Source organism: Atta cephalotes (assembly GCF_000143395.1).
Source record: "Atta cephalotes unplaced genomic scaffold scaffold00041, whole genome shotgun sequence".
In the NCBI taxonomy this organism is placed as follows: Eukaryota; Metazoa; Arthropoda; class Insecta; order Hymenoptera; family Formicidae; genus Atta; species Atta cephalotes.
Genome location: NW_012130105.1, coordinates 44,535 through 63,485, shown reverse-complemented (window position 1 = coordinate 63,485; position 18,951 = coordinate 44,535). Strand labels below are relative to the sequence as shown.

General features: G+C 28.8%; 1 protein-coding gene across 1 annotated transcript; it reads left to right on the top strand.

Moving 5' to 3' along the window:
- Window positions 1-10,740: 10,740 nt before the first annotated feature.
- On the top strand, window positions 10,741-14,025 carry LOC105622155 (guanine nucleotide-binding protein-like 3 homolog). The gene is made up of 8 exons (XM_012203585.1): window positions 10,741-10,753; window positions 10,954-11,058; window positions 11,135-11,502; window positions 12,103-12,487; window positions 12,701-13,052; window positions 13,123-13,345; window positions 13,463-13,634; window positions 13,709-14,025. Exons 1-8 carry the CDS (start codon window positions 10,741-10,743, stop codon window positions 13,798-13,800), a joined length of 1,710 nt encoding a protein of 569 aa, XP_012058975.1. The 3' UTR covers window positions 13,801-14,025.
- Window positions 14,026-18,951: the final 4,926 nt, after the last annotated feature.

The following is an 18,951-nucleotide window of genomic DNA, read 5'->3' as shown; positions in this document are numbered from 1 at the left end:
CTCCCCTCGTCGCCAGCGGACGACTCTTCGTGGGCTGACTCAGATTTTCCTAAAATAAAATTGCACCGACAGGTGATTGGTTTAGTGTCGAAAATTTCAAGGAACATTGACGTAAAAAGATAAATATATACGCGTTGTTTGAATATACACATTCCTAAATGTCTACAAAGAGTTTTCTGATCTACGCGGAAAGGATGGTTTTGATAAAGTATTTAAAAATGTAGCTAGATCTGAAAATAATTTTGTTGGATCATTAAAATAATTATGTAGAATGTAAGTGTTGATAATAATGTCGCAACAAATTTTAACATTTTAACAATTAATTTGAACGTTCTGATTATTTTAATAGTCCAATAAAATTTATTTTCAGATCTAAATCTATTTTTAAATACCTAATATGTAAAGAGCTATAGCTAGATACAAAAATATAGCTAGATACTAAAAATAATTTTGTTGGATCAAACTAATTACGTAGGAATTTCAAGCATGATGAGCAATACTGCAAAAAGTTTTGACATTTTAGTAATCAGTTTGTGTTCTACAAAATTATTTTGAGAGTCCAACAAAATTATTTTTAGATTCTGTATTTAAAGTCTTAGATGCTTCAAAAATTGTTTTTCCTTTGTTTTAAAACATTATTTTATAGATTAATGTCTTCAAATTTTAAGATGTACTCTAAAAGTCATTGGTATTGTAAGGTGTCTTTTAGAGCTGTCCAATACACATAGAAAAATATTATTCTATTGCTAAGAAAAGTTATCATTCAATTTACTTTCTTTCTTTTAAGTAACGGTTGTTTTTACGAAACAAAAAATACTTTCTTAATTAAAATATCTACTTATTGTAAATTTTACGAAAACTCATTAATATGTATTCAAAACAAGAATTTATTTTCTCTTGAATGATATAAAATTGAAGAATATAAAATTGATCGAAAAAACGACTTTATGTAATAAGCAAATTGAACATGTTTTTATTTAATAATTTTGATTGAAGTATCAAACTTACTGAAATTGTCAGAATGTATTTTGAAATAAAGATGCTTGTGATGAACTTATAATAGATTTGTGATAAAAACTTTTTAAAATATTTGAAATAAATAATTATTTGTGCACAGTATAAATTTTTCTGTATATAAGTTCAATACTAATATATATATTGGATCGAGGAAAAAGTTTCTTCGTATTTTTTAATTCAAAATTGTATATACAATATCTTCGTTAAAAATGAACGAAATTTAAATTTAAAAAAAAAAGTTTTAAAGCTTGAAATCTCTACTTTCGAAAGATTACTATATTTTTTAAGTTTCTATGAGTTTGGTAATTTTTACATTTAATTGTACATTTAAAAATTAATTAAACGAGCTGAAAAGCTTGAAGCTTTCCCTACAAAATTTTTTTTTAATGTTCTTATGATTTTTTGTTACTTAGTTATTCGCGAATTAAGTAAAAGAGCATTCTAATTTTAATTGCTCATAACTCCGATAAAAATCATCATATCGCAATTTAAAAATCAGATTCTTAAGGTGAAACTTTATTCTTAAACGAATGATAGTTGTAACGAAAATTTTACAACAAAATTTTTGCAAAAAATTTTGTAAAAATACGAAAGAAACTTTTTCCCCGACCTAATATTTTTTAAAAATACATAAACATTTTTAAAAGATTATTCTTTAAATGTTTTTGTTGTTTGAAATGCCTAACATAGAATTGTTCTTTTTCTGGATCTTCAAAAAGTCCTGAAACTGAAAGGATGATAATTCGTGTAAACAAAGTATCAAGAAAGTCACTGAAAATATGATAAAAAAACCTCGGAAAAGAATGCTTCCGAATGCATTAGAATGTAAACAAAGTAAAATCTTAAAAATTTTTTAACCATTACAGGAAAATTAATTTAAATAATGGTTTCATAATTATGTATGATCATTCAATCATATCATATGCAATAATAACTTGTAACTTCTTGTATATTTCCAATCTGTTTTCGGCATACATTAGAAATAAATATAATACGAAAATTAGATGTTTGCAATACACAAATAATTCATCACCTGTAAAACTTCTTGTGTGAAAATATTAGATTAATTTCTAAAATGATTAAATTAACGATCATAGTTACGATTTTAATATACCTAATTAAATTAAATAAAATCAAATTATAAAAGTACTAAAATATAGAAAATATAAAATATAAAACTAAAATATAAAAAATAGAAAACGTTTAAACTATAATCATTATAATATTAGAGAAATCGTCCAACCTAAAGACTCTTTACATAGTGTGATACATCGAAGATATTCCATTTTATTTCATTTAATCATATAATTTCTTTTAGTTACTAAATACATCTAATTAAATAAAATAAAATCATAAAACTATTAAAATATAAAAAATAAATGTTTTGTTCTCATCTAATAATATTAGAAAAACCGCGTAAGGCAACCATCTTTACACGTAATATAACTTTTTGAAATGATCTAAAATCTTGTATGATCTAAAATCTAGAATATTTCATTTGATCATAATTTCATTTAATGACAAAAAAATTATGCTGGGACAAGATGTACAGTCCGAAGTGGTAACGAATGGTTTCCGCAATTTGAAGGCATCATGACGCAGCACGCGTCTCGAAGCCATAAATCACGAATAATTGAAATCGATTTTCCCCTCGATAATCAAATTTTCACACGTAACGAACATCGCGTAGATTGCCGTCGTAGATTGACATCGGGATATTTTCTCTATATTTTCGCGGATATATCTCAGACTTGCAGGAGAAATCGTGAGTAACGGGAGAAGCAAGCTATGTAAGCTAGTTATAATAGTGTTTTTCATTTATTATCAAGCACATCGTAGCATATTTTATAGCGATAACGAGTAGAATATGTCAATTTCTCGAGGAGAAATAAATGTTTTTGTGTCGAAGTCATTTTTAATAAAACAAAAATATTAGATTCATACGCAAGAGCTTCATAGATTTCTAATAAATCATCGGAAATCTTGAGATTACAAAGGCAAGTCAAATAAAGAGACATTTCGACAAAGATATATCGGCGGAAATATTCTTTTGTCATTCTCAGCGATGTTAAAATCGTTCAGCTACCAAGTTTCTTAAACCATAGTACTTAGTATAGAAATTTTCTTTTTGCGCTTACGTCAGTGACACTATCATTGTTTTTGCAAAAACGCGTCAGTGATACTCAAGGACTCAATTCCTATTTGTACCGAAGTGATCATACTAGAAACTATTATTTGAAATTACTTGTAGTTTTCAATAATTTGAATAATTTTAAAAATCAAAATTTAAAAATAATTAAATTTTTTAAAATAATAAAAATTAAAATAATTAAACTTTTAAGATATTATTTGATAATAATGTATTTAAAGATAAATTTAAATAAGATAAATTTCATTGATAATTGAGATAATTTCTTCTTTATTGAAATTTTGAATAATTAAATACTGCATTAATTTAAAATAAGTTTAATCTTAAAGTTCTAAAAAAAGATATAAAATTTCCTTTTACAACTTTAAAATTAAACGTATTGTTAGTAATTACGATAAACCATGGTGGCAATAATGTAGCTTTTTCTCTAAGACAGAAACATGAAAAGTGAAAATTTTTACCGTTAAAGAGAAATTGTTTACTTTTCATATTTTCGCCTTAGAAAGAAAATTACATAATCAGTACTTACATCATATTGTTCAATAATAAAAAATATGAGTCAGAATTTTACAAAAGTCCATTTAAAGTTATCTGAAAAATAAATAATTTTGTCTGTTATCGTTTTTTATAGAATGACTTGTGAGAATCTCGCATGTTGTCCATGTCACGTTTATTACTTGTGATAAGTACGAAATCATGAAAGTTTCATTAAAAAATAGGCCAAAATTGACATCGCACAATGTGTTTGCTCGATAGTCAAGTATTTGATAAAACTGAGCCACACTTACGTGACGTGTTTTTACCGCATAATTACATTGTATGATTACGACACAGTCAAGTAGATATGTATATAAGTACGGAGTATCCATCCACGTGACGCCCGCACTCATATTGGCTCAGCCCAATATTCGCCGAACAAATAGGTGTAACTATTAGACCTATTTGTTCTTTTTAGTTGAACTTTTCTTGCACCGTTCATCTTTTTTCTTTTTTTTTTCTTCAACGTGAAGAAAGAGAAGAAAGATGAATCATATGAAAACTTCAGCTAAAAAACATTGGTCTATTTTAGAACACGACAAAGAGGGAATTTGCAAACGATGTCGCTCGCATAAACAATTCTCTGATTTGGAAATGACAGCTTTAAGAAGTAACAAAAATAAAATAACGACTTTATGGATATTTGCGTCGATTTTCAATTAATATTACACTACAAAATCGTGACAAATTTTCGTTAGAAACTGTGTGTTCGTAGACATAAATTATTAATTATTATTGAAAATAACTGTTAGCCATTTTCTTTATCTTTGTCATTGCTTCATACTATATTATATTATAAAAAAATAAAATATTAATTTTAACTTAAAGACATATAATGAACGTCCCAAGCATATTAAAATGTTAAAGATTAACATAAAAATGTTAATTTTTACATTTTTTATGTATCACTGTAATTAATATTTTATTTTTTACGTTGTTTCTTATTTCGCAGGTTTCATTTTACGCTTATGACATCGTGACATCGTACAATGTAAATAACTGTGTAACTATGTAATATTAATCTCAGTATTAATCTTGTAATATTCTAAGGCTAATATTATATTATGTTATACTATATATTCAATATTGTCATACGATAAAAGAGGATACAACTTTTAGGCATTTTCACAATCACTCAGGGATTTATTTCTGTACATTTTCTTTACGTTTTTCTACGTAGAGAAAATTATCATTATAATATGACTGTACTCAAGAAAAAATATTGATATATTGAAATAATAGAATTAAATCTCGTTATTATACACTGGGAAGAGATTAAACATTTTTTGATAAAAACGATGAATCATTTTATTATTCTTGTACAAATCTACGATGGAAAATGTTTATCGTGAGCTTTAAAGAGTAATGAATGATAATGAAATCATATTCTTCAATTAACTTGAAACGAAATCTAAAATATCATTTTAACCCGAGACATAGTTAGGACGATATTAACGAGTGATGTAGAAAGTTGGAAAGTTGCGACGAATGAAGAAATCAGCGGAAACGTCCAGAGATACGTCAATAACGTTTCCACCGTCACGAGAAGATTAAACCGAGGAATATACACCGTTTTCAACGACATGTCAAAACACATCCAGAGGGAAAACGGATTATGATGAAAGACGGCATCGCTGTCGCAGACTTAATGTCCATTTCTACCAATGTAGATTAACTTTAATCTCGATCTAATTCACTGTTTATCCTTCTCTACTTCTTGAGAATTAGAAAAAAGTAGAAAGTAAATTAAACCAAGATTAAAGTTCATCTACATAAGACTCATGTCCATTTCTATAATGTAGAAACTTTAATCTCGATTCAACTAACCCTTTTCTAATGATTAGAACTAAAAAAAAATAAATTAATTCGATTAAAATTTTTATTAAAGTTAATTTACATTAATAGAAATCAATATAAATTCTTTTTTTGCTTTAGAAAAAAAGTAATTACAATCGATAATAAATAACGATCGAATCACTGAAGAAAATATTTGAAAAATATAAATCAATATGTAATTTCCAAATCACATGGCGTTTAAACTTGGTCACATTACATATTGAAGACTGAGGATTGTAAATTAAACTGAAAAATATCTAGTTGAAGATGGACGATAACTAGAATTCTAATGTAATCAGAAAACATTCTGATTACATTAGAATTCCAGTTATCACAATTAGATTAGAATCAGAAAGTTCTGATTCGTCTAATTTCAATTAAAATTCCAATTACTCCAACCAGACATTTTTCTTAGTGTAGAATTCGAAACCAATCAGATAATTCCAATTTTAATCCATTTCGTTCTGATTGGCTGAATTCTAATTTTCAATTCGCAATTTTTATTCTTTAATGCAGTGACAGATTTAAAGCCACAATATACATAACACAATATACATAAAAGATTAAAGAATTAAAGATTAAATTTTATTTTTTTCAGTCAGATAAGTGAAATTTTAATCCATTTAAATGTAAATGGTTGAATTCTAATGTCCAATTTATAATCCTTAATTTTCAATGCATTGTGCAATGGATTTTATGCTCATTTCTAAGAATTAAATAAAGATGAATAAGTTGAAGAATAAGTTGAAGAGATTAAAGTTAATCTATGGTCTAAAAGACTACTTTTAAAATGAATGTTACTGAAAAGTGAAATCTCACTTTTGAAAGTTGAGCCACTTTTTTTCAAAACTGGTTCAATTTTCTTTAGGCTCAATTCCAACAATTAATTTTAATCTTGGTTCTCTTCATCTTTTTCCAGTTTTAAGAATTAGAAAAAAATGAAGAATAAGTTCAACTGAGATTAGTTTTCTATTGATAGAAACAGGTATTATAGAATAAGATTCAATTTCAAAGAACTTAGAGAATACATTGCTAGATTAGAGAATACATGAAACGAGCTTTACAGAATTGGAAAGACCAAACAGGATACTTACGGTGCATCGGGTTTTGGTCGTTGTCGTCGTTCGAGGAGACTGTTCAAGCCCTGGAATTTCGTTTGCTTCGATATTCCGGGATGGAAGAACCGGAGAAATGTCTCGGCGACGCTGACAGCTCTCTCGCGCGTCGCCTCGCGTGGAAAGCGTCGTCTCGCGTCGCCTCACGTCGCTCGTACGCACGCAAGCAAGCAAGCAAGCAAGCACTTGTGACGTTCGGACGCTTTTAGACGGCCTTGAACCACGTGAGGAAGAATTCGGGGCCTGCTGGCCGTGGTCCTACTGGATGCTCCTTCCCTCGCAGATTCCGATTTCGACTTCGGCCAGATGAGTCGAAACGTTTCCTCTCACTCGCACATGCTGTCACTCGATGTGTTTACCATCTCTCGATGGCGAAAGAGAGAGAAGGAGGAAGAATGAGAGACAGAGAAAGAAACAGAGAGAGAGAGAGAGAGAGAGAGAGAGAGAAAGAGAGCCCATCCGACGCCGTTGCGTGCATCGGCGCGTCTCGGCGAACAGACGCGGGACGATCAGGTAGACAAACCGGAAGAGCGCCGTCGCGAATTTTCGGACGGGTCGCTGACACTCGACACGATCGCGCGCCCCGGGTAAACAGAGGACAGGAGCAGATAGGTGGAGGAGGAAAGACGTGGCGGAAGAGGGTGGTGGGGTAAAGCACAACACTGTGTGTACGAAATTAATATGCAGTCGTTCGTTTTTAAATCATCGCCGGTGCGAAGAGAAATAACCCGCGACGCGACGCGTCAAAACGTATCGTTCGCGTCTCACCACTGCGATTTAATCTTTCGCGTGTGATCTGAGTCGCGAGACTCATCGACGACACAGTAGCAGCTTCCCGACGCAACACACAGCTACTCGCGACGGGCACCCGCACACTCACTGACAACGCCAGCAGACGGCGGCCATTACGGGAATGAGTCGTCGCGGTGGATGCGCCAACGCCACCGCACGGCAAGAGTCTGAAACGGGACTATACCCCTTTCTATTCCGCATACTGCACCGTACTACACTTTACTTGCCGCTTCCCCAATCCCCCTCGCCGCTTTTCTCCGAAGATTCCGAGAGCGATCGATTGTGTATCTTGAAACTCTTGAAATAAGACGAAAATTACAACATTGAGCAAATTCACTGGAATATTTATATTAATTTCATTAATTAACATTTAGTGAATCGTTTTTGAAATTTTCACTTCATTTCAAGATACATAATCGACCTTTGCTATCAATCGATCGATCGATCACGATGGAAAGCGCGCCGTTTTCAAGTACTTTCAATCCAAACGAGAATAGATTGAAATGGATTCAGATTTTCAGAAGTACGCATTAGCAAATGTTGAAATAAATTCTTTTTAATCTCAATGCACTTTATTTATTTGTGGGAAGCATATTTCTGTGCCTTTCAATCTAAAAAAATTTTAAGTGCATGGTGAATATTGCTCAATTCAAAATTCTGAATAGAAAATATAGTTTTTTTCATTAAAGAATTATACAATGCGATTCATGTGTATATATTACAGGGAAGAAGCGGAAGTTTATTCGGCAGATTTTAACCAATCAACTACGAATTCGTGTACTGCATACATCTCATCTTTTGTGAATTTGGTCGCGATCTTTAAAGTCCTTAGATTTGTTCGCATCGTATACTTCAGGATGTTTTAATGTGCTCCTGCTATAACTCCTACTCACTTCAACGAGCGTTAGAATAAATGCTATGGTAGGAATATTTTAGAGCATCTTAGAGCATGCGACGTGAACAAATTTTTTATTCATAGTCAGCTCTTATTTCAAGACAGTTTTAAGTAATGTCTTAAGGCACTAATGTATTCCTCTGATTAGTTCGTGACTTCTTAAGATCGCATTTAAAATGGTTTTGAATATAATTTGTAGATCGTATTTCCGTTCCATGCAACAAATTCGAATTAGTGCTTTCCAAATTGGATTCAAATCGAAATCAAAATTATTTTTTATAGAGAAGCACCTCCTACAAAAGTTGCAGCAACAATGCTACAACGTTGTAGCGTTGTTGCAGCGATATGGCAAATTCTGTGCTGTATGGGACAAATTCCACTGCCCATCGCTCGTTCGTTTCATGAAATGTGTACGACACGGCGTGGGAATCAGGATAGGAGAAACTGTATCACTCTCTCGCGATTTCGAGGGACGTTTCGCGGGACGAGCGTAAAATTAATTTACGGAAATTTCTATTCTGCATGGCAGAACGGCCTTGTCTCTATATACTGTGTCAGACGAGTGCCACTTGTAAAATGAGATGAAAGTATGAGAATGCGCATCCTCGTATATGCATGTGCCTTTCACCGTCCATCCTCAGCCTGTGATTAACTTAATTGACGATGAATTTATTAAATAATATTCATATTTAATTTAATAATATGTAATATTTCGATAATTTGGATAAGAATTGTTAATTATTAGTAATTTAATTAATAGTAATTTAAAAGATCGAAAAGAATAGATTAGAAAGAATAAAATATAGCTAGAAACTTTTTGTAATCAATCTTTCCGCTGGATGAACTGAATTATTTCGAGAGCGACTTCAACTCCGATTAACTTAATAGGCAATTAATTTGTCAAGGTAACATCTGTGATATTTATTAACATGGATGCAGTTAACAAATTCTATTGTTTTTGCTGTTTATTCGATTTAGTGAAAATTTTTCTCAAAATTTTTATATAAATTGTAACATTTTTCAAAAACATTAAAAATGTTTCCTTTTTTTAACAATAAGAAAAAAATTGAATATATTTTCTTAGAATTTAACATATATGTAAATTTTTTAAAATAATAAATATTTTAAGATTTCTATTATTTTTATAGCTATAAAATTTTTATAGCTAAAAAATTTCTGGTGAAATTTGAAAAATTAAAATTTATTATAAAAAATTATAATTTAATTATTTAATTTTTTAAAAAATTATAGAAAATGTGGCGTCTTAAAATTCTTCTTAAAATATTTCAGAATTCATACACTTATAAAGAATTTATTTGTAAAAAATATAAACTTTCTTAGTACTTTGAAGAACACTTCAATTTATATAAAGAAATGTGAGAAATTTTTTAAAAAGAAAATTATTTATAAAAATACTACATAAACAATTCTAAGAAAAAGTTTCATTAGAATGATCTAAAGAGAAAAATTTAATTAGGGATTCATTGTATAATTTAAAATTTGAATAAAATCATTATGGCATTATGTTAAAGCCGTTATACATTGATTTAATCTGAATATAAAAATAAATGTAAATGTTTTGAATTATAAAATATTTTATTTAACAGCACATAATAAAGTGTATCGAGTATTTCACGATTTAATCGGTTTTTGTAATCTTCACGACGATTTTAATGTGCACTAATGTGCTGAGTGTGCACTCGTTAATATTTTTTTTTTCACCAAAAAAAAATTTTAATTTATTATATGTATATAAGTTAATCAAAAGATTTAAGTCTGTTCTACAATGTGCTTTTTGTTTCCTATTTCTTGCTTTTTGTTATTATTTACATCTTGTTCTTTTGCTTGTTATCCGGTTTTTTGTTTTATATCGCTAGAGATATAAAAATTAACGAATTTCGAAAGAAACAAAAATATGTAGCAAGAAATACAATTATCGATAAAATAATTGCAAAGGAGAAAAAAACAAAAGATAAAAAACAAAAACAGAAAACAAAGAGCACATTGTAGAATAGGCTTTAATCGAAATCACTTCGAAAGATCACTGCTCGATTGATAGTTTTTTTATTTTTAGAAGATGAATTTTCTTAAATTATAGAATTAAAAAAAGATTAGAAATTTTTTAAAATCTTCGCAGCATAAAATTTTATTAGAATTTCATATCTTTGCTAATTTTTGTTTAAATTACATTCAAAATCTGAAGTAGTAACTTCCTAGTAATTTATTGCGATGAAATACGAGGTCTGTTTGCTTACACTTTTTGTACTCAGGAGTGCATTCCAAAATTCAACTCTGTCCGAGCTCCGATCGTCTGCACATGTTTATTTCGAATGTTATTGTAAAAATATTGTGATAGTTTTATAGTAAAGTTATATTATAGTAAAGTTATATTGGCAAATATGAAGTTTCGCAGTAAGTATATTGAATCATAAAAGAATTCGAAGCTTTATGTACTTTATGAGGAGGATTAAAATATGTTGCATGTACATGTTAGGTTATGTGCATTAGAATGGTAATTAATAACAAAGACATTATTATCATATATATATTATATTATTATTACATTAATGTAGTTCTTCTAAAAATAATTTTCTCATTTTATTATGATATAGATAAGCAAAGTAAGCGCATGCCGGCACGGAAGAGGTATAAGATCGAGAAAAAAGTTCGTGAACATAACCGAAAAATGAGGAAAGAGGCTAAGAAGAATTCTAAAAGTCAGTGTTCTAATTTATCAAATATAGAGATATACATTTGTATTTAAAATAGTTTGATAAGTTCAATTTTATTCAGGAAAACCCAAGGTAGTGGAAATACCAAATCAGTGTCCATTCAAAGAGGATATATTGAAAGAAGTAGAGGCAATGAAGAAGCAACGGGAAGAGGAAAGACAGAAACAGAAGAAAGCAGCGCGTGAAAGAAAACGTGAGCAACTCGCCAAAGATGGTCTCCAAGGATTAGTTAAACAGGCTGAGAATAAGCAGTTGGCACATAAATCAATGGAAATAGATTCAGGTCAAGATCAAATAAAAAAAGGTGTTGCTAAAGAAGAAAATTCACTTAAAGCTTATTATAAAGAATTCAAAAAGGTTCTGGATGCAGCTGATGTTATTCTTGAAGTTGTTGATGCTCGTGATCCATTGGGAACACGATGCAAAGAGGCAAGTTTTGTGAAATTTTTGTTCCAAATCTAAATGTATATTAATTTAGTGATATATCTGACATCAAATAAGAGGAAAGTAAGTTAAAATAATGAACAAAAAAGTTTTGTCTTAATAATCTATATTTCATTTCATATTTAATATGTAGAACATTTCAATTTTACTAAGTTCTCTTCAACTACAATATTAATATTAATACATATGAATTACTTTCATTCTATTACACAATTCTTTAAAAATGTCAGTAAACTTAAAATTCATATAAAAATTAACGACACAGTTATTATCTGCAATACTATTTTAATCACACAGTTTGTAATGAAAAAATAGAAATAGTAATGTTACATGTTTACTATCATATTTTCAAAGAATTGTGTGTGGGATGAAAGTGATTCATACGTATTAATATTATTATTGCGGCTGAAGATGACTTAGTAAGGCTGATATATTAAAACGTCTGATATATTAAATATGAAATAAAATAGATTAATTAAAGCAAGATCTTTGATTCGCTCATTGTTTTGATCTTTTTTATCTATTTGTTGTTAATTACAATACGAGCTGCGTCATTACTTTGTTGTTACTAATATCTGAATACAGGTAGAAGAAGTAGTCCGAGCTGCAGGAAACAAGAGACTGGTGTTGGTTTTGAATAAAGCTGATTTGATTCCCAGAGATAATTTAGATCAATGGTTAAAGTATTTGAGGGCCAGTTTACCTACTGTGGCATTTAAGTCGTCCACACAAAACCAAGCAAATCGATTAGGTAGAAGAAAATTAGGAAAGAAAACGGAATCCATGATACAGAGCAACACTTGCTTTGGAGCGGAATTGCTCCTGTCGCTACTCGGAAATTATTGTAGAAATAGTAATAATGTAAAAACAAGCATTAGAGTGGGTGTTGTTGGTTTGCCAAACGTAGGAAAATCTAGCGTTATTAATTCTTTGAAACGCAATAAAGCATGCAACGTAGGAAATATACCAGGTAATTAATTATTGTAATTATTTATTGCCTTCTTGTATCAACTATACTTATGTCATTTGTTTTAGCGATTACATTTTCGAGTTTGTTAATTCTTTTTTAATAAAAAAAATTGTTTTGTAGTAATTTATAATTAATGAAACATTTATACAATTAAGCCAATTAATTAATATTTGTACACTTATTGATACAATTTATGATTTTTTTAAATTTCAGGAATAACGAAAACAATGCAAATTGTTCAATTAGATTCTAAAATAAAATTGTTAGATTCTCCTGGTATAGTATTCGCTAATTCTGATGAAAATTCTGATGATACATCTGTAGCTCTAAAAAATGCAGTAAGAATTCAGGCATTGAAAGATCCTTTTAAACCAGCAACTGCAATTTTGAAAAGAGTCTCGCGACAACAGATAATGGAGTTGTACAATATGCAAGATTTTTCAACACCAGATGAATTTTTTGCCATGAAAGCAGCACGAATGGGAAAATATAAGAAAGGTGGAATACCTGATGCGGTTGCTGCTGCGCGTGGCATTATCGAGGATTGGAATTCTGGAAAAATCAGGTTTGTTGTATTATATCATTTCAAATCTTTACACAGTGATAATTTCTAATATTTAAAATATTTTTGTTAGATATTATACAGTTCCACCTGAACAACCGGTATGTCACATATCTGCCGAAATAGTCAATCAAATAGCTAAAGAATTTGATATTGAAAGTTTTGCTGCGGAAGAAAGAATGATGCTTGATAATTTCACGACATATTCTACAAATAATCCTACCACAGATCCTGTCTTGATCAATAGTACAGGTCCTGTCACGACGGCAATGGAGATCGAAATACAAAAGGAAGCGGTAAGATATAAGTATTAGAAACATATTTATCAAATATGGATGATGCATTGGATATTTTTGAAACTTGTATGCGCTATAAAAATTATTTTGTAATATTTGGCCGATATGTTATTGCAGGAATACAAAGTGCAGAAAAAATTGAAAAAGAAATTGCAAGATACGAAGAAGGATAAGTTTACTGAAAGAAAGAAGAAAGCAGATCCACTTTTCGAAATTGAAGGCAATCAAAAACTAAATAAACTCAAGAAACTTCAATTCAAGAAGGAAAAAAAAGAACGATTGAAAAGAGGTATGATAAAAAAATAAGAAAAAAGATTAAAATTATAATATTTAATTTTTTTAATGTCACTTCTCAATTTCCAGAAAAAGCTACTATCAAGCTAGCGGGACAGCTTGAAGAATTTAAATTTACTTCCGATGATTATGACTTCAATACGGACTTTACAAATACGTAGGTTATTGTCATACATATAGTACATGTATCTATTATTAATATTTCTTGTATACATATGTATATATACATATGTATATACATGTATGATGTCTACATTATATGTATACTGTATAACAATGTGTTGTGAAAATACTATATCAATTCTAACTAGGATTTTTTTTTACACAACCAACGCCCATGTTAACACTTACATTATAGAATAAAAAGAGCCATGTCTTATATATCACATGATTAAAGAAAAAAATTTTCATTTTTTCATCTATGTGCAATAACTATAAAATCTAAAAGTATTTTTTTCATTTCACTAAAGCAGAAAAACAATCAGAAATTAAATTGATATATCGGGCATAATCCAGTTGTGAGCGATTGGTACAGAGAACTCAATCGTTGCAACTTCGACTGATTAACAGAATGCGACAAGTTGCTAATTCAGTAAGAATAACCGAGAAAAACAAAGGATAGAACCGAAAATATGAATGCAAGCGAGGAGTTAGTTAGTCAGAATTTACATTTATGCATTATTTTGACCGTCAATGATCCAGAAGTAGTATAACGTCACGAAAGTGATAAGGTGGAATTATATAATGAATTACAAGTAGAATAAAGATTTATTCTCTTTATAATGAAAGCATGAATTTATTTTTTTCTCCACATCCGAAGTTCCAGCGATATCCGAAGCTCGGAATCGTTGTACAATAGTTGGTAAGTTTTATTCTTCCACAGATCAGATCATTCTGAATAAACACTTTTATCTATTATGCTTGGAAAGTTTTTAATGAAAACTAGAATTTCCGAACATAAAAATCGTATCAATAGAAATATCAATCAGTTCTCAGCAATTACTGTTCCTAGACTTAATTATTCACATGAATTTGACTGGAATATTATTATTACACTTTCATCTATTATGCTTGGAAAGTTTTTAATGAAAACTAGAATTTCCGAACATAAAAATCGTATCAATAGAAATATCAATCAGTTCTCAGTAATTACTGTTCCTAGACTTAATTATTCGCATGAATTTGATTGGAATATTATTTTAATTTTAGAAGAGGAATTACATGACAATGAAATATTAATTTTGGAGGCGATTTATACATAAAAAGATGATTCTGAATAAAATCATTTTAATCCAATTTGTGTTAGTAATTTAATTGATGTAGCGAAAATTGAGAAAGCGAATCAGAGAGTTTTTTCTCGACTCTATGTTCAAAATCTACTCTATGTTCATTTATTATGTTACTTTTGAGTTTTCTTTTCGTTTGTCTTACACCTTTTTATAAAAGAATAGTCTCAGAAATAATATTCATAAAAAAAAAATTAGAATAAATAAGTAAAACGATACACAGCGAGGCTATCGGATATATATCTTTTTATATGATTGGATTGTTTCACCTTTCGATAAACTTCAGCTCACTATCATACTTTCTTATACTCGTTTCCACCTCTTCGTCTTTTTCTAATTCTAAAGATTAGAAAAAGAAGAATAAGTTGAACCGAAATTAAAGTTAATCTACATTGCTGGAAATGGGCATTATGTTCTAACTCTTTTATTCTTTTGTTTATTCTCTCTTATGTTCTAACTCTTTTACTCTTTTGTTTATTCAATAAGTAAATTACCTTATAGTGTATCCAAAGATGGAACAATCGATCCTAAATCAATATTTCTGTTCCCACTTAGTACTCATTCCTCGGTCCGTATTCAAAATGCACTTTTATCTTTGAAATTCTAACGTGTAACGTAAAATACAGTATGTTAGCGTGCTAACATCATTGTAAGTGCGTTCTGTATACCGGCCTCCGGGAAAGGGTTTCCCTTTCCTTTTCAATAATTTCATATAAATTTTAACATGGAAAGATTATAGAAAATTTATAATAATCATTTAGTAAAATAAAATCGCTATCCATACTTCTGACTTTGGTCGTTTATACAAGTTGCCAATTCAGTAAGAATAACCGAGAAAAACAAAGGATAGAACCGAAAATATGAATGCAAGCGAAGAGTTAGTCAGAATTTACATTTATGCATTATTTTGACCGTCAATGGTCCAGAAGTAGTATAACGTCACGAAAGTGAGAAGGTGGAATTATATAATGAATTACAAGTAGAATAAAGATTTATTCTCTTTATAATGAAAGCATGAATTTATTTTTTTCTCCACATCCGAAGTTCCAGCGATATTCGAAGCTCGGAATCGTTGCACAATAGTTGGTAAGTTTTATTCTTCCACAGATCAGATCATTCTGAATAAACACTTTTATCTATTATGCTTGGAAAGTTTTTAATGAAAGTTTATAATAAATTTATAATAATCGTCGTTAATAAAGATATGTTAAACCTAAAATTAATTTGAATAGCTAACTCTATAAAAAAATAATTAATATATTAATTATAACTAGAGTTTGAAAATTTAGTATTATGTAATGATTTATTATACTATTGTAACAACGTTAAAATTCCTGTTAAATAATGTATTTAAAAAAATGATCACCAAACTTTTCATTGAATCAAAAATTCAATTTATCTACAATTTTAATTAATTAACGTGCGTTAATCTGCGTAATTTGATAATATAGACAATTTATTTAATATAATTATATTTTTAATGATGAAATTATTGTATTTTTATCTGACTTAATTAAGGTTTATATTCAAGCATCAAAGCTATCATTTTTGTCAATTATCAATGAGCATATAAACTTTATGTTGGATGTATTTGCGAAATGAAAACAATTATAATTTATAAATAGCAGATGTTTCGATTTTACATTATTTTATCTACATTATATCATCATCAGTATTCTTATCTAATATAAATTAATTTACATCAAATCATTATCTAATTTATGTTATTGACATGAATTTCTCTATAATTAAAACATTCGCATTTTAATTGCAATTTTCTTCATAGCAAGCTTACTTTCGTTATATTCTATTGACAATATTTATTTATCGTCTTTATAAACTCACTTCGTTTGTCTTGACTGACCTCATCAATATTCTCTTTAAATGTAAATCAGTGTTTGTGGGAATTTTAATAAAGAACTTTAATAAAGAAAACTATTTTACAGCGATATACTTTTTTTTTTTGTAAAAAATCGATGTTTAGCAGATTGATCCGGAGATCGCACACATCTCTAAAATATACTGAAAATATTTATTGATTATGTAACTTATGTTGAAACACATAAATTTATTTTACAAATTTATTTTATTATTTTACACATAAAAAATGCAATAAATTATCGATGTTTTATAATTTCATATCAGATTGAAATTAAAAAAATATTTTTTTAAGGAAATAGTTTTTATTCTTTTTTTAATTTCCGATATAATATCAATATAATATCTGTCTCTTTTTGCTTAATATCTTTGTTTTATATTGCCAAAGTAGTGTAAAAGTTATATATTTTTAAATTTATATTTGTTATATCAATAAAATAATCATTATTTCATTATTGGTATACGTAAATTATTTCTGGTTTTTCATACTCGATTTCTATTATGTATTTTATCACGTAATCAGTTTTATGTTCTTATTAATATCTCAACTTAATTAAATCTAAAAATCTTATCCGGATTTATATACGGAGTCCTAAGTGGCACTGCATGCCACACAGTAGAAATCAACAGCAAAAAGAGATGCTGGATTTGAAAAACTTAATGGACGAAAATGAATATTTTCCTAATTAAATACAAAGACATATAAATTATGGGTAAAAAATTATCTTAATATGGTCCGATAGGATCCAAATGACATTAATACAAAAATTATACAAAAATTATATGATGCACTTAATATTTTAATCTGGAAAAAATCTTATAAGTCTTTTGATCACATCAATATGAGTTTGAATGTTTAAAATATAGAAAGAGTACATGTTCTTTAAAATAAATAATTTTCAACATCATTATTTGAAAGTAGAATAATCGCAATGAATAAATATAATACACACGAATTATTTAGAAAACAGCTTGCTTCGATTATTGAATTCGGTTATTGGAATTGTATGCATTTTAACAGCGTGGCTAAGCATTAAACTTACAATATTATTATAAAGTGAGTAGTAATACGTGTACATATGTGCCCAACATATAAATAATGTTAATCTACATAAGAGAAGTGGAACGAGAATTGCACATGCACGTTGTGATAATGAATGGATAAGTGCTCTAGCACTGTACGTATAAAGTATTTGTCATGCGATTGATGCGAGTTAACTATTTCATGAGAAACGTAAATAGATTATTATAATACGGCTACACATTGTTATAAAAGTAAACTGAGTTACTGCACTTATAATATATTTACAATTAGTTTTTTTTTTTAATAAAATTATACTTTCCGTTTCTTTTTATTGTTAGTTTAGTTTTTAGCTGTTATTTATTTATATTTAAATTAGTTTATCTCATTTTTCTCTTCTTTTCAAACAACAACAATTTTATAACATTGTAGCTATCACATAAATTATCTTGTGAAAATCTATAATTTTGTAGATAAAACGAATATAGAAAAAAGTCATACATGCAAACAAAATAGATAGCAAAGAAACGATAACATATATATATATACGATAACATATATTATTACGACAGTACTGCATCTGTTATTCGTGAAGTAGTATAGTGAGCATACCCTACTGAACAAAATCACATCACAGTCAGTTACATGATGAAATCATATAAATCACGTAACGGATTGTTCCAAATCAGTATGTGATTTTTTAAAAATAAGTAATTTGAAAAGTCATGATAATATGTTCTTTTTTCTTCTCTCATTCAATTCTTCAAAATTCGATAACTATAAAATCACATGATGAATGAAATTATTTTCAATATCATGTATTTTTCAAATTGCGTTGTTTAAAAAAATTACGTACTGACTTGCAACAATTTGTTACATAATTTATATATTTTAATTATATGATTTCATTATATAACGTTGTGACATAATTTTTTTCAGTAGGGCAATGTTACAGTTGATAATAAAGCCAAATCATTCAATCGACAGTAGCCATCTGGTGAGCAACGGACAGAGGTCGGCGCATTATTAATGTTAAAGATCATACGTTTCTGCGACGTTTGAACAAAGTGCAGTGCTTAGAATTGTACACGTAGAAAATAAGAATTGAAATCGTCAGAGAAGATTTA

Coding starts and splice junctions, on each gene's coding strand:
- LOC105622155 (XM_012203585.1), top strand. Junction 13,053..13,122: donor TGGAATTCTGGAAAAATCAG/GTTTGTTGTATT, acceptor TATTTTTGTTAG/ATATTATACAGTTCCACCTG. Junction 13,635..13,708: donor AAAAGAACGATTGAAAAGAG/GTATGATAAAAA, acceptor CTCAATTTCCAG/AAAAAGCTACTATCAAGCTA.